Here is a 24111-nt window from a genome sequence, read left to right as displayed (position 1 = left end):
GGGATAGTTTTATGTATCTTTCAGTAGTAGTGACAGAGAGCAATATATTACTTTTTGTCTTTGTCATAGTTTCACTTTTCCACCGCTGCCACAACCGAAATTGTGGCAAACAAATAAGTACGTGACATGTCATGCTTGTTAGTTTTTTTTTTTTCTCTTTATTTAAGAGCTTGTCACCGAGGTGAACATGTCGCTCCATAGAAAACAGCAATACAATGTTCTTACAATTAACTTAATCTATTAACAATAGCCTTTTGTACAAGCTGCAGTAGCGCCATGGCGGAGTCTGACAAAGGATCAGCCAGAACGCTATTGCAGCCCCCGACATCAAACATAGTATTATGGCTCGAAAAAGCCAGTTGTATCCGAGCAGCTTCATTCCGGACACATTCCATTATAACATGGTACACGTCTTCTACTACATCACATTCATCACAATTAGGAGAAGGAACTTTCTTCATTAAATAACCGAATTGGTTCAATGGGATATGTCCAGAACGTAGTCTCATCATCAATACAATGTCACGTCTATTAAGAAAACAATCAATCCACGGTGTCATTAGAGGATGAGGTTGGATCGTCTTGTACCAAATACCCTTTTCTGTTGATCTCTTATCAAAGTATTCTTTCCATAAAGAATAGGTTCTCTGTTTGATGCTTGTTCGTTGCTTGTTTAATTATTGTTGTTTTCTATGAAATTATGAATTGTTCTGTAATCGGCTGTAATAGCCGCTCTGAGCAAAAATATGAGAACAAAACCTTTCACACGTAAGTACGGTATTTTACACCTTCCTCTTAACGCAATATATGAGAATAACATCGTAAAATTACGTTACACTCAAAGCAATGTAGAATCAAACGATTTCAATAAAAATATCACAATTATTTACGCAAATTAACAAAACATTATTTGTAAAATTATCCGCCCAAATTACGTAGGTTGTTTGTGGTAATATGTCAGCTACTCAGACGAGTCTGAGGTCAGCCGTTTTTAATCTTCTTCTTAATTTAGCTTCATAACAATCATGTTAGGGATACCAGATGAAAATATCGTAAGGGTAATTTTGACCTCTTAAGTTTTTTCGTATTTCTAATTCCAAAAAATAAAATAAACAAATGTTGTGAAGATTAAATGTGGTGTATATTAATTGGTGTGAATAATGTGATTGTGATTTGTGATTTCATAAAATTAAAACTCATAATACATTTTATTTTACGTTTTATTTACTAAACATGTTTAGTTTTGTACCACCTGCGCGAATTATAGGAGGTATTTCATTGTTCATACGCCTAAAAAGAACGGCCCATTGACATTTTATTCAACAATTTTAATACCGTCAAACTTTGCCTCCAGGGTAATCGCCCCAACGTGATATCAAATATTGGGGTAATTTTTACCAATATGGTATCCCCACGTTTATGACGTCATCTATGTCGATCCCTTACGGGCGCACGCGGTAGGCCGCATCTATGTAATGCTAGGTCTATGTAAAAGCCTGACCAGGAATATATGATCACGCGCCATGTTGCGGAATTTCACTGGAACTAATTTTTTCATACTATACTGAACTGTCACCCTATACATGAGAATGAACAGCGCCCTCTTGACAATGATCATATATTACTGGTCAGGCATACTATCTTTATCTTACACTGAGTGGTTAAGCATCGACAAGACCTACCTTACAGACTGCCGCACACGTGCGCCAGTGTTGCCAAGTGTCCCATATTTCCATGTTTTTCATTTTTTTTCTTCATGGAAATATGGGACACTTGGCAACACTGGCGCACGTGTGCGGCAGTCTGTAAGGTAGGATCGCACCGTTTTAACGGTTCGGTGCGATAGTGTGGAAGCCCACACCAGTACTACCTATTCCTAGAACTGCTCCAAGGTCGCGGTGCGGTGCGATGTTAGTGCTTTTTATCAAGCGTTGTTGAATTTCAACTAGTGAGTATGAGGCCTTAGGCCCCATTCGCACAAGAGCTTAAAAAGCGTTGCGTGTGCGCCGCACCCATAAGTAAGAGTGAGAAAGCGATATCTCTGTCTCGCTCTTACTTATCGGTGCGTCAAACACGCAACGCTTTTTAAGCTCTTGTGCGAATGGGGCCTTATTTAAATGGCATAATCTTCATGGAGACTATATAAATCTCGTTTGAAGTTTGACGTTTATATTAAAAAGCTGTCCAGCCGAGGACATTTTTTCGCCAATCTGATTAAATTGTCCGATCAAATCAGGCCGTGCGAACACAACGCCAATTTGGCTTGCCGAATTCGAGCGCCTAAAATAAATGCCTGTAATAAAATGGGGGGCGGACGTTGATAATAATACCAATTTGTGACACTAGTGTTCGCGTTTAGGGGCCTTTTTTTAATTTAGAGCGCTCTAATCCATACTTCCATACTAATATTATAAATGCGAAAGTCTGTCTGTCTGCCTTTCTGTCTGTGTGTTTCCTCTGCACGCTTAAACCACTGAATCGATCGATCGATGAAATTTGGCATAGAGGTAGGTTGAGTCCCTGAGAAGGACATAGGATAGTTTTTATCCCGAAAATTATCCCTTAAGAAAGTAAAAAGCGGGGTGGAATTAAGATAATTAATGAAGTGCCTGCTAATTTGGGTGCATATGCTCAAATTGAATGATTGCTATGAGAATTTTTCCAGGCGCTATACTTACTTTAGCTGCTGTTACTAAGTCCACGCAGACGAAATCGCGGGCAAAAGCTAATATCACCATAAATCTAAAATTGGTGATTATCGGACTTATTAGACACGGTGTGTATACTCGTACCTATAACAATCACACTTAACACAGTGGGTAGCATTTTTGCACCTTTTCAAAGGTTGTACTTAAAGTAAGAATATACATATATATATGGTAAACTTAGAAGAAAAACTGTGTGAATTAGAAAAAAACGAGAAAGAAAACAACATTATACTCTTCGGTTTGCAGGAAGATGAAAACTCAACAGATGAATTATTTGAAAAAGTAAAAGAAAAAGTGAAGAACGACCTAAACATCGAACTTTCTTTCAACGAGATCAACAAGATACATAGAATTGGTAGGAAAAGTGCGGAAAATAAGGCCAAAGGACGACCAGTCAGAGTTGCTTTTGTCCGAGAAATAAAGAAAAGGCAAATAATGAAGGAGAGAAAACAATTTAAAGACATATATGCCAGCGAAGACTACCCCAAAGAAATACAAAGCAAGAGGAAAGAACTACAAACTAAAGTACAGGAGGAAAGGGAAAAGGGAAACACAGCATATATAAATTATGATAAGCTGGTGGTGTTAAAGGGCAACATAGACAGTAGGAAAAGACCACCTTCAAGATCACCCCAACAAGTAAGCCAACCTACAAAGCTACAGGCCACTTTAGATGGAAAAACTAACCGAGTTAATGCCTTTGACGTGATGAGAAGCAGATCAAACTCACTGTCCGCAACAGCGGACCAATCAAACACTATTAATAATTAGCAATTAAATACCAGCCGGAACACAAATACATTAAATAAACATGAATCAAAAAAAACACCACCATTCCCCAAGCCGACTGGTCATCGTGGGGAATCAGACCACCACCCTCCAACAAGTAACAAATCATCAAAGAATATACCCAAACCTCCAAACCTACATATCTGCACGTATAATGTAAGAACACTCTCTTCAGAGGAAAGGATGGTCGAGTTGAGGCATGCACTGCAAAATGTGAAATATGATATTATAGGCCTAGCAGAAGTAAGAAGAGAGGGATACCAGATTGAAGAAGATAACGACAACATATTTTGTTATTTTGGGGAAAAGAAAGGCCACTTAGGAGTTGGCTTCCTAATAAAAAAGATATGGAAACAAAATATTCATAGTTTCATAGGTATCTCCGAGAGAGTCGCCATATTAAACTTAAAATTCGAAAATTCAGACCTGTCTCTTATACAAGTGCATGCGCCTACTAGTGATGCTAGCGACGAAGAGATAGAGAGTTTTTACCACACGCTCAACCACGCCCAGGAATTAGCAAGCAAAAGAAAAATATTCATAGGAGACTTTAACGCAAAAATAGGTATACCAAAGCCAGAAGAGTCCTTAATAGCAGGCAAATTCGGGATGGGCACCAGAAATGCCAGAGGCCAACGACTGATACAATTTGCGCTAGAGAACAAATTATACATAGTAAATTCATTTTTTAAAAAGAAAACTAAACGTCGATGGACTTGGATGTCCCCAAACAAGAAATCTGTAAATGAAATAGACTTTATACTTTCGGACGAATTTTGGCGCTTCAAGAACATTGAAATGTTGAATTTAGAATATCCGTCGGACCATCGTATTGTCAGAGGAACTTGGGAAATGAAGGAACCAAAGAAAAAAAGAGCAACTTTCAAAAAATACATGCCCAGAACACTGGAAACAAAGGAAGAACAAATAACATATCTTAACAAACTGTCTGAGCTACAAGAACAAATATCGTGTACAAATGAATTTGAACCAGTCCAAGCTTATTATAATAGAATAGAGGCGGTTATTACAGAAAGCATTCACGCTACAACACACAAAAACCAGAATCAAGACAAAACAAAAACAAACACAAAAATATCAGAAGAAACCAAGAAACTAATCAAACGTAGATCTGAATTGCAGAAAAAGAGACCACTCACGAAAGAAGATAAGACAGAGTTAAGTACGCTCTATAAACAAATTAACAAGAGAATTAAAAGGGAATATGAGCAGTATAGATCTCGCATAGTAGAGAAACACCTAAAAAGTTCAGGCAGTATTAAAAGAGCAAAAGCAGAACTAAACTGTAGCAAGAAATGGATTGCACAACTTAACAATGATGTACAGAGACCAAATATTTTAGATATAGCTACCTCTTTTTATGAAAATCTTTACAAAAGCCACAATAACACACCATTATATGAAACGGACGTAGCATTGCAAAGAGAAGGATATCCAGAACCTTTTGACGGAAACGAGGTGCTCAAACTATTAAAGAAAATGAAAATCCGAAAAAGCCCAGGATGCGACGGCATAACTAATGATATGCTGATTGAGTCCAAAGATATACTGCTGACGCCCATTGTCCAACTCTTTAATAAAGTTCTGCAACAGGAAAAAGTACCTATACAATGGGTAGAGTCGGACATCGTGATCCTGTATAAAAAAGGCGATCCAAGAGACATCGCAAACTACCGTCCAATTAGCCTTATGTCCAGCTTATATAAGTTGTTTGCAATGGGACTTCAGAACCGAGTGGCCCCAAAAATAGAAAGTTTTCTGGCTGTAGAACAAGCGGGCTTTCGAAAGGGGTTTAGTACTATTGACCATTTACAAACGGTAGAGCAGCTCATAGAGAAGCATAGAGAATTCAGGAAACCATTATACATAGCTTTCATAGACTACCAGAAGGCGTTTGACTCTGTAGAACACGAATTTATATGGAAAGCGTTGAGTGAAGCAACGATAAACGAAACTTACATAAACATACTAAAACACATATACACAAATTGCAGAAGTAGAATCAAGCTAGAAAACACCGGCAGATATATAAGCATCGAAAGAGGAGTCAGACAAGGAGACCCGCTTTCTCCAACTCTTTTCATAAGCGTCCTGCATTATGTAATGAAGAACTTAGAATGGGAACATAGAGGAATATATATCCAAGGAAAATATCTTACATATCTTGCTTTTGCAGATGATATAGTACTGCTATCAAAAAATTGGAAGGAGATGCAATTTTTAATTAGCACTCTAAACACAGCTAGTAAAAAAGTTGGTCTAGAAATGAACTTACAAAAAACCAAAATATTGACTAACAATATAGAAAGAGACGTATTTATAGATGACATCAAATTAGATTATGTACAAGAATATATCTACCTAGGGAAACAAGTATCCTTCAGGCCAGAAAACAACGAAGAAGAGGTAGAGAGACGTATAAACAAGACATGGAAGAAGTTTTGGAGTATGGCAGATGTCCTTTTGAGCACTCTTCCACTATATCTGAAACGAAAAGTGCTCGATTCTTGTCTTCTCCCCACATTGAATTACGGATGTCAGACATGGAAATACACAAGCAACATAAAACAGAAAATTAAAGTTTGTCAAAGGGCAATAGAGAGAAAAATATTAAAAATCAAACTGATGGATAAAATACGCCACACAAACATAAGAGCAAAAACTAAAGTGATAGACGCTCTCGAGCACTCACTCAAACAAAAATGGCAGTGGGCCGGACACGTCGCAAGGATGACCGATATAAAATGGACAAAGCGAACCACTACTTGGCTCGGCCCAGGAGGCAAGCGCGGAGCAGGGCGCCCGCGCGCGCGCTGGGCAGGCGATATTGAAAAGATATCCCACAACTGGCTTTCGGAGGCACAAGACCGAGAACGGTGGAAGAGGTTGGAGGAGGCCTATACCCGACAGGGGTCCTAACACTATAGTATGTAAGGTTAAATATATTTTTTTTTAAGATTGTAAATGTTTTATTAGTAGTTGTGGAATAAAAAGGCTTTTTATTTTTATTTTTATTTATTTATTTATATGGTAAATTACCTAATGAGTACAGAAAAAATCAAGTCCAAGGCTGTGCGACAAAACTGTTAACACACAAGGTTAACATAAGGTTAAGGTCTAGGTACTATAATATATGTTTAAGGATTAAGAGGCCGGTGTCGATTTTGGAGCAAAAATGTAAATTTGATAGATTTAGTCGTTGAAATTATACACGTTTTGTTACGTAATATCTAAATAACAAGTATTGGTTTCTATTAGCACGTCTTCTCATCTTGCCTTTTAATAATGAGGTCGCGAGCGTGCGTCACCGGTAATACATGAAATGACGGGGCAGTTTTTAAAAATTCGTGAAAAAATTATGGTGGTAAATTATACAAATTGATGTATAAGAATAGTTTCAGCAAATGTTGTAGATTGTTTAAGTATCAAAATTACGTTGAAATTAAGTCGATATTCATTTTGTCACTTGTTCTGGAGAAAATTGAATTCGTTTAACTTTCATTTCCTCGAACTCTATGTAACAAAAATGTAATCTGATAAAGGTCAAGTACAGAATATGTGTAATACAAATTTACAATTTTTAGCAGCCCAAACATTACGAAATTTACAAATAAGTGCGACAAAATCAGTGCTTCACGCGCGTTTACCTAAACGTCCATCAGAAAAAAAATCATTACTAATTTAGTGAGTCTGTTTAAAAAAAAAACTGATAAAAGGCAAGATAAGAGTGCTAATAGAAACCAGTACTTGTTATTTCAATTAGGTAACAAAAGGTGTACAATTTCACCGACTAAATCTATCAATTTTACATTTTTGCGACTAAAATCGACACCGGCCTCTTAATGTACCTACACCTAAAGTACAAATATTCATTATTAGTCATTAGTTAACCTATGTATTTCTCGTAAGTACCTACGTATTGTTTATGAAGGTAAAGTAGGTAATTATCACCGATAGTTCTAAGTACTTGCCTATGTACGAGTAGATAGATACGATTAGGTAGGTATGTTAACGTACTATGGATGCCCTACTAAAGGTATCATACGCTATGTGTTATCGATATCCGTTGGATAATCAGCACTCCATTTTTATCTTACAAAAGAGAGAAACAACACGTAAAAAACATTCAACTTATTATAAACGCTATGTTCTAAAGTACTGAAATAAAGTGAATTTTTCAATTTGTGGTAACTTAATGACGACAGTTTTACAAGAAAAGTAAGTATTGTATGGTATTCCCGATAATTGTAATCTTGTTTGATTATTGTTCGCAAGTCTCTTTCCCTGCTTCCAACTTTTGTTATTCCGTAAGTTCGTTTAAAAAATGAATTTATGTTCTCAAGTTACATACAATGTACCTAAGGAAGTCTAATTTTATACCTATGACAAGTCATGGAGGTAGAGTTAAGCGAGGTTTAGACTATTAAGAACTTGCATGCAATTTTCATTACATTGCGGTATCTGATCAAACTTTTGAATGCAGTTTAGCTTAGTCGTAGGCAATGTAACGTAAATTGCATGCAAGTTCTTGCTAGTCTAATCTTCGCTTTAGACCCAGCTAAGTTGGTAAGTTGATAACCCAGACCGTGCAATTGTTACTTTAAACGTCAAACTCCTATGAAATTATGACGTTTACATAAAAATAAAATAAAATAAATAAATAAATTGATTTTATTTCAGGCAAGCACCCATATAAAACCTACTATATAACACTTGCGCAGTATAATACATATAACTAAAACTAAAACTTTATTAATTCCATAACATTGTACTACCTATGAAGTATTTATTCAGTGGAGTCGAGCAGCTACAAGCAGATCGCGCAGAGCTCGAACGCGGTCTCCATCGACATGGACTTGCTGCAGGTGGGTTCGGAGCCGGTGGGCGTCCGGTGCCCGCACTGTCAGGAGGACATCATGACGCGGGCCACCTACCGAAACAACACCACCACGCATCTCGTCGCCGTCATGCTGGGGATATTCTTTTGGTGAGTTAACATGACTTATAATACTAGGCGTTTCTCACATAATGTATGCTGGACCAAGACTCCATGACAAACTGCCCAGTGACCTTAAAAATATTGGAATTAAACAACAGTACAAAACAAGACTATCTGAAAAAGTTAAATATAAAAACGAAAGTATTTCTCTCAGGCTTACTGAATTTAAAAACTTCTACTCACGATTATTTCCCTAACTTATGCTATTTACCCTCGCAATCATTTCGTCTTTAATTATAATACACACACGCACGCACACGCACACGCACTAGCAGACGCATATACACACACACACACACTCATATACATATTATAAATATATATCATATACAATAATAATGAATGTAAGTCCCCGCTGCGGTTCGATAAGAAAGAAAGAAAGATGTCCATTAGTTGCTTGGGGGTTTTATTGACCTGTAGGTATTGTATTGTAACTATTTGGCTTGGCACCGACTTCAAACATATTAAATGTTAGAGCATATATGTAATATCTATAATATTATACTTGTATTGTTTTTGTATGATATATATATGTATATGGTTTCAGCCCCCCACGTTAATACGATTGTTTATAATACCGAACGCTCCCTGAATAAATAAATGTCACAAGATTTGTAACTAGCCCTAGCACAGGCTTAGGGTGCAAACTGTGCAAAGTTGTATTTTACCCGCGAGTGTTTCAAGGCCCGAGCAAAGTGAAGATCTAATTGGCCCTTATATGATGGTATCGCTAACATTCGAATAATTTTAATTTAAACTGGCAACAGAGCTAATGTTTCAAAAAGAAATGTACTTATGATATATATTAAAACAAAATTTCCCGTTTACAGGTGGTTATGTTGCTGCGTGGTCCCGTATGTAACGAAGAGGTGGAAGGACGTACACCACAGCTGCCCCAGCTGCCGAAAATACTTAGGGGTTTATACTCGGAAGACAATGTTATAAAAAAGTCTATAGTCTATGTGTGTATATCGAATAAGTAATACCTACTGCAAACCTAGTAAGAACTGAAAAGCCCTGTGAATGTAATCCCAATCCAACATACAAATAATACGGCAAGAGTACCAGTGAATGAGTAAGTGCTAGTGAATACACAAATTACTACTTTTCCCGAAAAATAAGGCTTTGTACATTTCTGTTCGACATTGACGACTGAAAGAAGTAAATAAGACAAGCAAAACGTTGAAAAACTTTTTCCCCTCACTAGCTCGGAAAGCTGTCTTTTATCCTTTAAAACAAGTGGGGAAAAACGCATTTTATCCACTAGTGGGGAAAGTAATTTGACCTTGGATGGAGCGTGTTTAAGTAGCTTTTGACAGATAACAAAACGTAAAACGCTCATAATAATGGTTCGTTCGATATTAATTATCATTAAATAAGAGGTTTGATGTTGAATGTAATTCTGAACGCACAAGTTGAGTCGATGCAATTTCAAAATGCATGGTCAGAAATGTCAACATTGTCAACAAAAATTTTCTCACCGACTCCGACACGTAAAAATACACAACTTCCAGAGTTTTCTCTCATAATATCGTGTTATCATAAAAAAATGAGTGATTCCAGTGACGAAGATGATCTAACGCCTGTGGATGTTGCACTTTCCTCGCTATAGTGAGGGGAAAAGTTTTGTGTTACACACGGGTGCAAATGTATTTTACTTCTCGTGTGTTGAAATACTCGCTACGCTCAGGATTCTATTTTATCACTTTGCTACAACTTTGCTCCCTTGTATAACAAATAACTATAACCCAACTACGGGTATTTTTGTAAAGATCCTCCTCCTCTTTCAAAATTGTATAGGTATATAAAATATCTGTAACTTCTGGATGAGATTGGCTCAGGACCGGGATAAGTGGCGTACTCAGCAGTGGGTGATATAAGGCTGATAGCGATATGACTACGATGAAAATATCTGTAAACGCAAGATAAATATAATACCACAATTATATAAAATATAAAATGTTTATTCAATAACTATTTCTTAATAATTCATCATGTGAAGTATAAGCTGTATAAGTAGACACATTTCCTTTTCCCACTACTGTAGTCAACTAGTCAGGGCCGGTAACCGGTATACACTAACAGTTTCGATTGTTTCGAACTACCTATTTTCGAAGTCTGGCGAAAATGGAGCCCGGAAGTGTTCGCGGTTTTGGATTACAAACTTACCATTCAGAGGGCCTACTGCCAACATAAAAACGATAACGATTTTGATTTTTCGATGTTTGCGGTTGGCCCAAAGGTAATCTTATTATTTATTATTCTTTAATAAATACGACACGGTAGATCGCAAAATTAAGTTCATTTGTTTCAATTTTATATAAACTACTGAATATAAAACGTCATTAAGTACCTATTTGTTAAAATGGATATACTTACTAGCAATGATAATATCACATTATTCTTCTTTATAAGTATAATTGAGACTTGTCATTTCTTTAAAATGTATATCACAACAATAGTATTTTACAGTACATATGGTGCCTTTCTCGCACTAGTGCGTAAAAAAGCACTTTTCGTGTAGAAATGTCGAAAGTTTAAAGGGCCGTATGTACTGTAAAACGTTGTACGATACACGTGCGAATAGGTAATTCGCAACTCGTGTCGATTTAAAACACTCCCTGCGGTCGTGTTTTAATTTATAGCCACTTGTTTCGAATTTCCTCTTTTCCGCACTTGTATCGTAAATAACTATTATACAATCGTGATATAATAAGAGCGAGAAAGAGATATCGCTTTCTCGCTCTTACTTATGGGTGCGTCGCACACGCAACGCTTTTTAAGCTCTCGTGCAAATGAGGCCCTGGTACCTGGTCCTTGCTAAATTCAATTTTAAGACTAAGCGGTTTTCGTAGGGTATGGATGTTGCTATATGAAGGGTGTCACATGCGCGTTTCTGACTTATGAAGCAATTGTTTCTACTACTACATAAAATAAAATAAAAAACTACTGTAAAAATTCTTATGCTCGAGTCGGAAGTGCCATAGACTATCCAACGTTGAAAAGAGTAAGGTTGTAGTGTTGCATATGAAGTTATAGCACACACACAGATTATAGTCGACGAGTAGAAAATAGTACATTTCGATGCTAGTGCGGAAAGTATGTCATTACTTCACGAGTACCGAGATATCTTGCCACGAGCCGTAGGCGAGTGGTAAGACTCGGGACGAGTGAAGAATGACATATCCGCACGTGTATCGAACGACGTTTTTTAATACAGTTGCGAAAAAATAAGAAAAGCAACAAGTAAGGAATGGAATTAGAAATTTTTTTATATTATTAATTCTGTGACACTGACATCATTGACATTGACATTATGAAGAGGTGTTTTTCTAGCTTTTATTCGACTAGAATAGATTTTGTTATTATTATTGAAACCACTTCAATAAAAGTTTTTTTTTTCAAATGCATGTTCTATAAGACAGAAACAATTGTAAATAATTATTACCTAAATATCGTTATTTACGATTATTTGTGTATCGTATATTTATAAAAACAATATCGAATGTTGCCTTTGGAAACTTAAAACATTCTTGCAGTAAGAAAATACGCCTCTTCTTTGACAGGCGTTCCGTTCCATTCAGACAACTTATTAAGAACGGTTTTTCAACATTAAATAATAAACATTAAATACTTATAATGATGAAGAGGTAAGTAATAAAATATGAAATATGCATATTTTTCGTATTCTTACATTAAAAGTAGGTTTTTATGTTGATTACGACGTTTAAAGGAAACTAATATTAACACTCATCAATAAGTAGTCATGAATTGGAACAAGTTAAAATTTAAAAAAATTGGAAAAGTAAAAAGCACTAGTTTGCGAAAACCAACTTTCCGCACGCTAAACAGCCACATTAAAAATATTTTTACAGTACATATGGTGCTACTTTCTCGCACTAGTGCGTAAAGAGCACTTTTCGTGTATATGTCGAAAGTTTAAAGGGCCTAGTACATAAACATATTACTATTACATATTACTGTAAAACGTTGTACGATACACGGGCGAATAGGTAATTCGCAACTCGTGGCGATTTAAAACACTCCCTGCGGTCGTGTTTTACTTTATCGCTACTCGTTTCGAATTTCCTCTTTTCCGCACTTGTATCGTGAATAACTATTACATATACAACGGACGATAAGAGCGTGCCCGATTAAAATAAGTCGGTGTAGAGGTATTACAAAATCCATGAATATAAGTACGAGGCGTGTTTGAACATGTGATGAACGACCACAACGTGAACAAGCATAACTGTGATGTTTATTTTGATATCTATTGGGCGTTTTGATGTGAAAATGAAAATGAAAATATTTTTTGAAAACGAAAATGAAAAATATTTTATTACATTAATAAAATGTTTGACATAAAATATTACATTACAAGGTAGTAGGTTGGGACTTCCTATTAAGTATACAATATGTGGCCTGTAATAGGAGCAAAAAATTAAACTGTAGGCTGTACTCCTCATACCGACCAACATTTATTCAGCGACTTTTAAAAATAACTTGTGTTTAGATTTTTAATACACTTTAAAGTTTTTTCCAAGACGCAACGTCAATCACAATGATAGCCACGTAAGTACATTGAAGATAATATTTATTTTGTATGAAAAATACGAAGTCTTCATTATTTTTAAAAGTCGCTGAACAAATGTTGGTCAGTTTGAGGAGTATAGCCTACAGTACAATTTTTTGCTCCTATTACAGGCCACACATTGTATTATACCTGTATCAGTATCAGGAAGCCCCGCTCCTCCGTAGCAACAAGTTGTAGTGCAGAAAGAAAACTTAAGCTAATACAATTTTATCTACATTAAATGTGTGTATATATATATGTGTGTGTGTGTGTGTGTGTGTGTGTGTGTGTGTGTGTGTGTGTGTGTGTGTGTGCGTGTGTGTGTGCGTGTGCGTGTGCGTGTGCGTGTGCGTGTGCGTGTGCGTGTGCGTGTGTGTGTGTGTGTGTGTGTGTGTGTGTGTGTGTGTGTGTGTGTGTGTGTGTGTGTGTGTGTGTGTGTGTGTGTGTATGAGATCGTGTGAGTGCAGGTGGTGAGGTGATGTACTTATCGGCACTTCTTATATACAGGTGCTGTAAAGCATAGAACTATGTATCGTACTTTTCTTATACAATAGGTATTTTCTTCTACAATAGGTACTGTAAAGTATAATGTCAAGGTCATAGGTACTGTAAAGTTTAAGTTAATATCAAGTATATCAACTTAATATATCAGAGCCTCTGTCTCCTCGTAGTTAAGTGTTTTAAGCCACTCGGTTAATTTTTTTTTTACATTTATATAGTTGTAAATTGTATATATTTAGTATTTTGTTAATTTTATTGTACACATAAGCAGATGGCGCTCCAATGATGTCACTCATAAAACTGGATTATGCAAGAACTTCCTTTGAAGGAGCATCGCCAAACATGAGCCAAACATTTACCACTGGCGCTACTACTGTCCGCGAACCAATTCCGTGCATTCGGAGGTCGAGGAAGTGGGGGGATGTGCGCTGCGCCCGTACGTACAAAATGACACTCTGTCATGACGCCCAACATTCCTTACATTCCTCAGCCGTGCACGGAATTCGCGCGCGGACAGTAGGTTATTGTCATGAGCCGACGAGCAGTTTCTTTATTAGCCCAGATTAAAGTATTTTTCAACGAAACAAAATAAACTCAAAACCAAGATTTAATCAAATCAATTTGAAATACACTTCACACTGTCGCAATCCATCTTTCAGTAATCATGAAAAACTGCTATAGTGCAAAATTAAGTAAGAACCTAATATTTTTTTAAATATATATTTTACGCGAAAGATTACTTCACGAGTAACTATTGCCAATTCATTGTTGAATAAAAAAACCGGCCAAGTGCGAGTAGGACTCGCGCACGAAGGGTTCCGTACTATTACGCAAAAAACAGCAAAAAAATCACGTTTGTTGTATGGAAGCCCCATTTAAATATTTATATTATTCTGTTTTTAGTATTTGTTGTTATAGCGGCAACAGAAATACATGATCTGTGAAAATTTCAACTGTCTACCTATCACGGTTCATGAGATACAGCCTGGTGACAGACAGACGGACAGACGGACGGACAGACGGACAGCGGAGTCTTAGTAATAGGGTCCCGTTTTTACCCTTTGGGTACGGAACCCTAAAAACACGCCGGTCACGCTCTTGTCAAAAACACCGTATTATAATTAATTTGCCTACTTAAGTAGTATCTACATATTTTGGTCGTGAATACTTACATATTATATTTTTCTTAAAATAATCTCGTTTTCATACAAAATATACGAAGAGAGCTTGTATTTACTTAGATTAGACCTTTTGCCATTTAACATTCATTCATTGCAATATTCGATAGTGTGCGCTTAAATATGAATAACTTAGATCAATACATGCATTAGGCACCTATAGGTAATATAGACATTAATTCAACTATCCAAGGGGGGGCGCCGAAATGGGCAAAAGGCAGCAGCGGGGAAACTTTTGTCAGTCGTCAGGGGGTGACTGCCCCGGGCGCCATATCCTCTAGCTACGTCCCTGACCACAATACGAAACATTTCTCTTCTGTTCTTAACATATGAGTAGAGAACAGATATTAATACAATTGAGAATTGATGAGTAGCACTTCACAGTGATTTTAGCATGATCAGTAAAGGTTACATTCGGATTACGACTGCAGCAGCATCAGCGTTGCTGTCCACTGCATTGCTGCTGGTACAATCTTAATCTGATTGTAACCTTAAATAAGTATGGGCGGGACCGTACGAGCGATCAACAAATAATATTCTTTCTAAAATCGGCCAAGCGAGTGGTTCTGAAAACTAAATCTCATATCCAGAATAAAAAAAGTAAACTGACGTTTAGGTACACATTACCGCATTATAAATTAGAGTTACGTTTATTATCCCGTTATATACTTTTCCTAGTTCTAAATATGATTTATAGCTCTTTATTATAGTTTCTGTTTCCACATTTGTTTGAAACATCCTTAAAAGATTCCGATATTATATTTGTTGGCTATAAGCAGCAGCAGCAGTTCAGGAATGCTGGTATGTTCCGATGAAGGCTTTGCATGCGGGGCAGTAGTGATTGGCAGATTTACAGGAGCGCATGCAGTACGGCACGAAGCAACCGCAGCAACATCTGACGTAAAGAAAATATGCACTATCAATGGAAAACCAAGCTTACAGAAAATGCTTAGTTTTTTTGCTATAGGTTGATGAGATTGCAGTCGCTATTACAAAAATGTACACCTCCGACTCTGAAATTCGTAGATTGCCAAGCGAACCCCGACAAAATAGTATACGTCGATTTTTTACCCAGGTAGGCAAGGAGACTGTGTTCCACATCATAGAAAAACAATTGTATACGTCGATTCATTACCCAGGGAGGCAAGGAGACTGTGTCCCACATCATACAAAAAATATAGTATACGTCGATTCATTACCCAGGTAGGCAAGGAGATTGTGAGCCACATCATACAAAAATAATTGTAACGTCAATTAATTACCCAGGTAGGCAATCAGACTGTGTCCCACATTATACAAAAATAATTGTAACGTCAATTCATTACCCTGGGAGGCAAGGAGACTGTGTCCCACATCATACAAAAATAATTGTATACGTCGATTCATTGCCCAGGTAGGCAAGGAGACTGTGTCCCACATCACACAAAAATAATTGTATGCGTCGATTCAATACCCAGGGAGGCAAGGAGACTGTGTCCCACATCATACAGAAATTATTGTACACGTCGATTCATTACCCAGGGAGGCAAGGAGGCTGTGCCACATCATACAAAAATTTTGGTATACGTCGATTAATTACCCAGGTAGGCAAGGAGACTGTGTCCCACATCATACAAAAATAATTGTAACGTCAATTCATTACCCAGGGAGGCAAGGAGACTGTGCCCCAAACCATACAAAAATAATTGTCACGTCGATTCATGACCCAGGTAGGCAAGGAGACTGTGACCGTCCTCTCACATTACACAAAAATAATTGTATACGTTGATTCATACCCAGGAGGCAAGGAGACTGTATGCCACATAATACCTAGAAATAATTGTATACGTCGATTCATTCCCACGGAGGCAAGGAGACTGTGTCCCACATAATACACAAATAATTGTATACGTCGATTATTACCCAGGGAGGCAAGGAGAGTGTGTCTCACAACTCCCACATCATACAAAAATAATAATTATTCATATACTTGTATATTTATGTTACTCTAATGAATAACCATAAAGACAAAGAAATTAATGTAATTATACATTCGCATGTTCAGAATTGTACTTTGCTCGATGTGCAATATGTAGTCACACCACAATTATTTTATTCAAAAGAAGTTCTGAGGTGTTTACAAGTACTTGAGTGAAACAACCGGCTCTGATAGATGCTGCTTACAATGATTGCTAACTCGGTGATACCATGTTATATTAAGTAAAGAGGTCTATCTAAATCTCTCGGTTTGGTTACCTATCATTGTGATACGTAAGTAAGATATATAAGGCATATTTATTCAAATTGATTCCATGAGACATGCACATGCACAACACAATAGATAACAATTGTGGCTCTCGCAACACTAAGTAGTAACATAGGTCACTTACCCGGCTAGAACACAAAGCGCCGCAGATACTATATGAGTACGAGTATTCGGTACAAAGTCTACACGAGTCACAATGGACTTATGGCAAGTCGGACAGGAAGCACCGGTGGGGCCGGGGCCTAGCTTGATGGGCCGGTCGGAGGGCGCCGCGGGCGACGTGATGACGGTGGTGCGTGGTGGCACTGCTGGTACTGCCAGCCCTGCCGGCGGCGGCGGATTGTCGCCAAAATAAGAGGGCGGTGGCGCCGGGCTCGGGGCAGTCGGTTCATACGGAGGCGGAAGTCCCATCTTATTTTCCACTAAAATATACATTAAAAATTAAGTAGCTTAGAGACGGGGTCTTTAACAACAACTCTAAGAGTGTATGGTCAGAAATAACTGACATACCTGCGAGTATATTATACAATAATGTAGGTATCTTATGAATCGATTTTTTAATGAGGTACTATATGGGTATATAGTACCTAATCTACCAGACCGAGACCCCGTGTTACAAATAGTGATAGCGGTTCGCCAAAAAACGCTTCAAATGGTGTTAAAGCTATGAAAATCGGCGCGATTGATCTTTAGGTCATATAAATCAATTTGACCCGAAGCACCAAAAAATTAAATAAAAAGGAGAGGAGTAATGACTTTATAATTTTTTTGTATGGAAAAGAATTTTTTTTTTCAGAAACCTATCGTGTGTTGTATTAAATGAAAGGTCATTCTAAGCCGGTTCTAAAAATGTATCACATCAATACATTTTAGTCACGTGTTTTAAATTAAAATTAAAATAATTTTCAAAACATATGTAGCAAGCTTATCCTTCAGATATGATACCGTTGAATATTTTTTTGTAAAATATACAACAAATAATACACAATATTTTCATATTTAATTTCAGCCTCGGTAGAGAGTATCATTTCATTCCATTTGGAGTTGAAACTCTAGGTCCATGGGGTCCTAGCGCGCATAAGTTGTTTGCAGAAATCGCGAAGCGTCTGGTTGACGTAACTGGTGACCGAAGAGCTGGCGGCTTTCTCGCACAACGTATCAGCATTGCGATACAGCGGGGAAATGCCGCCAGCATCCTTGGTACAATGCCTCAAGGGCCTATTTTAGATTTAAGCTAGTTATTAATTTCGTTTACGTAGTACCATTGTATATATCTTGTATGTAAATAAATAAAAATAATATATCGTGAAAAAAAAAATCTCAAGAAAGTAATTTTGAAAATATCTAAAAATAAATAATACTAACCTTAAAATAAAATACTAAAAAATATCCCCCTGCGGCATGGTGTCGCAGATGCTGAGAGCATTTCCTCGCTGTACCGCTAGACTAATTCTTTTAGCGAGGAAGCTGCGAGCCCTGCGGTTAGCGTTTGCAATATCCGTCAATTTTTCCGATCCGGATATTTCGGATATTAAAATTTGACGTATCCGGATATACGGATATTTCGGATAATACGGATATGTATAAAAAAAGTTACGTTCTACAAGGATTCGGTATAAAAAGGCTATTTTCATGGTTAGTAGGATTTATTTTAAATTAACGTACTGAAATCGGTGTAGAAAAGTATGACAAAAATTAAACATTTATTCGCAAATTAACAATTAAATAATAACAATCAGTTTTTATAGAAAAAAAAAACTACAATGCTATTATGTAGCACATCAAGCACGTGCACGTTTTAACAGAAGATGGGGAAACGACACGATAACACAAAAAAGTCAATGATAACAACACGACACGCACAAGCACTAATGTCTAATGACGTTCCAGGTAGACGACCCACAGGCGACTCAGGCGACTGGGCGAAAGCCTGATAACAATAGGGTATTCTACTACCTAGTCAAATCAGTTTCTTTTTTAGAACTGTCAAAACGATTTGCTAATATGGAATTTATATGAAAAATTACATCGTGACGTCACGGACCACGGTCAACTAACCTACTTTTTATACTTCAATCCAATTGATTAAATAGAAATTATGTTTAAAAATAACTGCTATCTATGTTTTTATAATAATTATCTGGTGCTTTATTTCATGCATGGTGTGAAATAATTTATTTTAAATACAGTGTAATACCCTATTACTTTAAAACATACTAATACTTACCCTTATTCCATCCAGATAGCTAGTTTTATGTGTTACTAGTGATCGCGTGATGTACCTAGCTTGAGGTATTTGATTTTAAATAAAATAAATGTACAATTTTTTTTTATGTCAAATGAACGAAATCATTCATTAATTTTATTCGAAAATATATGGGTCCATGAGTTCCATCCATGACCAATATTTAACGTTTCCGTGAGATCCGAAATATCCGAATTATTCGGATCCTGTGAGACGTTGGATCCGGATTCTAGATTCGAGGGATATCCGGATAATTCGGATAACCGGATATCCGGATTGCAAACCCTACCTTTGGTCACCGGTGACCTCATTTTAAAAATAATTTCATTTAGGAATTTTTTTGTTTCAAAATATTGAAAAATTATAGACAAAAAATAAAAAATAAATACTATATGAAATTGTTTTCAAAATTGCTTTCTTGGGGTTAAATATGACAATACTACGTATCATTTGTGGTATATTGTACAAAAAAATCAGTTAGGTATATCATATCTGAAGGAGCCGCCCAAACTTGATATTTTGTGTGCAAAGCTAAACAAACTATAGCAACTGATGAAAACGCGCAGTTAAAGGATTGTATGGTTATTATCTATATATATAAATGCACGTGTCCTGACTGACTCATCAACGCAGAGGCAAAACCACAAAAGCTAGAAAGTAGAAATTTGCACACCAGGTTCAATTTATAAAGTGTACAATAGAAGCGATTTTAAAAAATTCAACCCCTAAGGGGGTTAAAAAGGGGATGAAAGTTTGTATGGGGTCCAAGTTTTATTTTAAGCTAGCAATTTGAAACTCGGTAAAAAGATATATTATTAGAATGCAAGAAAACATATTTCAGCGTTTTTAAAAATTCATCCCCCAGGGTGGTGAAGAGGGGGTTGAAAGTTTGTATGGAGATCAAACATTTTATTGAGTGTGGGACTTGAATTTTTGTATAAAGGCATATTATTAGAATAGAAGAAAAGTAATATCAGCGATTTTAAAAATTTACCTAAGGGGTTGAAACTTTGTATAGGGTTCCAGTTTTATTTTAAGCTAGGAATTAGAAACTTTGTAAAAAGGTATTTCATTAAAAGAGTAGAAAACTGACTTCAGCGTTTTTGAAAATTCATCCCCCAAGGTGGTGAAAACGGGGTTGAAAATTTGTATGGAGATCAAACATTTCTTTGCGTGCGGAACTTGAATATTTGTATAAAGGCATATTATTAGAATACAAGAAAAGTAACGGTTAAGAGTGATCTCTTCTAGACAACCTTTGGTTAATTGCCTATAGATCACAATACGGTGGCCGAAAATTCAACAAACAATCTTGAGGCCTTTCATCACTAAAAACTTGTAATTTTTTTTGCAGAAAAGCTGTAAATATGATATGAAAATTGCTTCTAAAATGCCCAATTTTATTTTTGATCGACCTCATCGATATTTTTTATTTTATTTTGTAAAAATTAAAATATAAAAACATGATATCCACGATGCCGGGCACGCACAGCTTTCTCGCTTATGTTTACGCTCAGTGAGAGCTTAGTGAAGAACCTGAACCCACGGGGCCTTAAGGGTTGTTTTATTATTATTACCTAGTAATTAAAATAATAGATCCTTGAGAAAATATAAAAGTTTTATAGTCTTTGTTAGGGTTCCGTAGCCAAATGGCAAAAAACGGAACCCTTATAGATTCGTCATGTCTGTCTGTCTGTCCGTCCGTATGTCACAGCCACTTTTCTCTGAAACTATAAGATTTTTTTGGGGGCTCGCCATACTTGGAACTGAAACTCAATTTTTTTTTTCATCAAACCCATACGTGTGGAGTATCTATGGATAGGTCTTCAAAAATGATATTGAGGTTTCTAATATCATCTTTTTCCAAAGTGGTAAAATGTGTGTCCCCCCCCCCGTAACTACTAAAATAAGAGAATGATAAAACTGAAAAAAATATATGATTTACATTACCATGCAAACTTCCACCGAAAATTGGTTTTAACGAGATCTGGTAAGTAGTTTTTTTTTAATACGTCATAAATCGTAAACCGCAATTTACCTTTCACTCACATTTCGCATACAAACTACGTTGTTAAAATTTTATTATGTAATGTACGAAACCCTCGGTGCGCGAGTCCGACTCGCACTTGGCCGGTTTTTTATTTTTATTAAGCAGTATGCGCACGATTATAGATAACGATCTTGTAAGACCGGGACATGTAAGGTCATACAGTACCGGTCAAAAATTTAAGTTCATCCTTTGTTTTCGGTACAAATGAGTACTTTTGTGCGATAATTTATTGCAGTTTGGATGTCGAAATTTGTTTCCAACTGATGCGTTAAGGGGATCCCATGCCCCAATGACCTTCGATTTGAATCCCTTAGTTTTCTGATGTTTTTTGTAGCTTAGTATATTTACAGCAACGGATTTTAGCAATATAGTATCCCATATTTACTTCAAAGTTCATTGTTTTCGAAATATTTGGCATCAAAGTTGAACAATTTTAGGCCAAAAAACTGGTTTTCTGGCCATAACTTTTGTGTTAATTAGTTTAAAATTAAAATCTTAGACAAATTTTTTGAGACGTCTAAGACGAACCCAAATATGTAGATTTCGTATAAGTAAGATCTTTCACAGCAATCGAGGTACGAAAAAAGTGTTTTTTTAGACAATGTTAAAAACAATCATAAATAAATAAGTATTCATTTTTTTCACAATCCGGTAGACAAAAATGGAGATAAAAGATTGAAGAACCGATAGCCGCTTGTCTTATAATTCTATATGTAGTGCAAAAGTAGGAGATATGATTCAAAACTTGTCAAAAATCGATGAAAACCTCAGGTAGCCCCTTAAGGATGACTCACGTTAGACCGGGCCGTGTCCGGGCCGGAGCTTCCGGCTCTTACTTTTCTATGACATGACAGGTAATCACGTGGTGCTTTCCACGGCCCGGTCTAACGTGAGTCATCCTTAATGCTGACTTGGTGGTAATCAGGGCATGACCAGTACTTTCGTCATGCATTATAAGAATTAATAAAACCGGCCAAGAGCATGTCGAGTCATAAGCAGACTTAGTAGGTGATATTATGAAATACTATGTACATTTAATAGCAAATGGGAGTATCTTTCGCTTGCTTAGGATAGGTTGCACCAAACCTTTAAACATTCGCTCAATTTTATTGTATACGAAGTTTTTACGGTCGGTGCATCTAATCCTTAACATTTCTTAACATTAACAAAAGCAGCGACATACTACCTTTATTTAAGTTATTAACAGTTTATTGTTATTTCAATCCAATTGAAATTACGAGTTCATTGCGTTTTTAGTTTTTTGATCTTGAAATATGGAAAGTAAAATTTTTGCCCTAGTTTAATGTTAAGTATCACTGTATCAGTTTCATTACGAATTTGTTTTACCTCCATTATGTACAGTCGAAGGCAAAAATATCGATCCAGACAAATGGCTCAAAAATATGTGAACACGACTTTATTGTCTAAGGTGTAAGAGCGTACACATATTTTTGAAACTTTGGGAATGTATATATATTTATGCCCTTGTCTGTATTTTTTTTTATACCACGTCGGTGGCAATCAAGCATACGGCCCGCCTGATGGTAAGCAGTTACCGTAGCCTATGGACGCCTGCAACACCGGAGATATTACACGCGCGTTGCCGACCCTTCACCCATATCAGTCACAGTTTAGAAATAAAGTATATTTATTTAATATCTAAAGTGATAATGGATTGAACACGATTATTGCAATGATTTTTAGGTAGGTATTTAATGGCAGAACTACATTTATATTAAAAAAAAACACTATTTACATACAAGATATATACAGTGGTACTACGTAAACGAAATTAATAACTAGCTTAAATCTAAAATAGGCCCTTGAGGCATTGTACTAAGGATGCTGGCGGCAATCCCCCGCTGTATCGCAATGCTGATACGTTGTGCGAGGAAGCCGCCAGCTCTTCGGTCACCAGTTACGTCAACCAGACGCTTTGCGATTTCTGCAAACAACTTGTGCGCGCTGGGACCCCATTTATATTATTTTGGAAACTGCCTTCCACACAAACTATTTCTACCTGCAATACCTGCATGCCCTTATTCAGGCGTTAAGTACCAGCTTACTACTTTACAACTACCTACCCTCTCCTGCACAAAACCTAAATACTAGTGAGTAGTATAGGAAAACAAAATCTAACCACATGGCACATAGGTACCTATCTATAGCACACAAATTGAACAAACAACTGTGCTTAAGGCTTTTACGGTTGTTTGTTGTCTACCTGGTCTTTATATGTAATACCTATGTATGTCACGTTTGTTTTTCTTCTATGTTTAGAGGATACAAAATGAATTATACGCTTAAAAATATCCGTTTACAGATTTTTACTTACTTGTTGCGTCCATAGTGATGAAATTTAACCTTGGTTCCGATTTCTTAACCGAATAATTGATAATTAGGTTTGAAATCAAGAGCTTTGCACAATAACTGGTAACTTTGATGGTTTTTTGGTAACTTGCTGACGGTTTCGGGTTTAATAAGGTGAATATAATAGAGAAGTGTCAAAGATGAACGTTATCAAGCGTTGTTTAGCCCGCTCTGTTAGAGAATAGAGAATGCAGTCGACCGCGCGTGGCGCGGCCGTGTGCGTGCGCGCACGTCATTGCAGCGAAATGAGAACGCTGGTTAGGACTTACTACTGCTCTCGAGTGCGAAAGAGACCAACGCAAATACGTTGCGTCACGTAACTTGTCTACGTCGCTAATATCAACTTATTCGTTTTGCGAAGGAATTAACATGGCATATTAATATTTTTATGTGAGTCACTGATCTAATCGGATAGGTTTACTCTCATCG

The 24111-nt window shown here is 36.7% G+C and overlaps 3 protein-coding genes across 3 annotated transcripts; 2 read left to right on the top strand and 1 right to left on the bottom strand.

Annotated features, from left to right (window-relative positions):
- The first annotated feature begins 2876 nt into the window (after positions 1-2876).
- LOC134753782 (uncharacterized) lies at positions 2877-3479 on the top strand. The gene has a single exon (XM_063689722.1). It carries the CDS (start codon positions 2877-2879, stop codon positions 3477-3479), a length of 603 nt encoding a protein of 200 aa, XP_063545792.1.
- Positions 3480-7445: 3966 nt separating this feature from the next.
- On the top strand, positions 7446-9594 carry LOC134754118 (cell death-inducing p53-target protein 1 homolog). Its single transcript, XM_063690196.1, has 3 exons — positions 7446-7736; positions 8313-8505; positions 9348-9594. Coding segments are annotated over exons 1-3 (309 nt in total). The 5' UTR covers positions 7446-7735; the 3' UTR covers positions 9463-9594.
- A 3741-nt stretch (positions 9595-13335) lies between these two features.
- LOC134754650 (lipopolysaccharide-induced tumor necrosis factor-alpha factor homolog) lies at positions 13336-23834 on the bottom strand. Its single transcript, XM_063690992.1, has 3 exons — positions 23648-23834; positions 17142-17439; positions 13336-15667 (listed from the first exon to the last, which is right to left on the bottom strand). The coding sequence occupies exons 1-3, from the start codon at positions 23658-23660 to the stop codon at positions 15562-15564; spliced, it is 417 nt and encodes a 138-aa protein (XP_063547062.1). The 5' UTR covers positions 23661-23834; the 3' UTR covers positions 13336-15561.
- Between the last annotated feature and the right edge of the window lie 277 nt (positions 23835-24111).

The sequence above is a fragment of the Cydia strobilella genome, chromosome Z (genome assembly GCF_947568885.1).
Source record: "Cydia strobilella chromosome Z, ilCydStro3.1, whole genome shotgun sequence".
In the NCBI taxonomy this organism is placed as follows: domain Eukaryota; kingdom Metazoa; phylum Arthropoda; class Insecta; order Lepidoptera; family Tortricidae; genus Cydia; species Cydia strobilella.
Note: the sequence above shows the minus strand (reverse complement) of the source record. Positions and strands in the feature narration are given on the sequence as shown.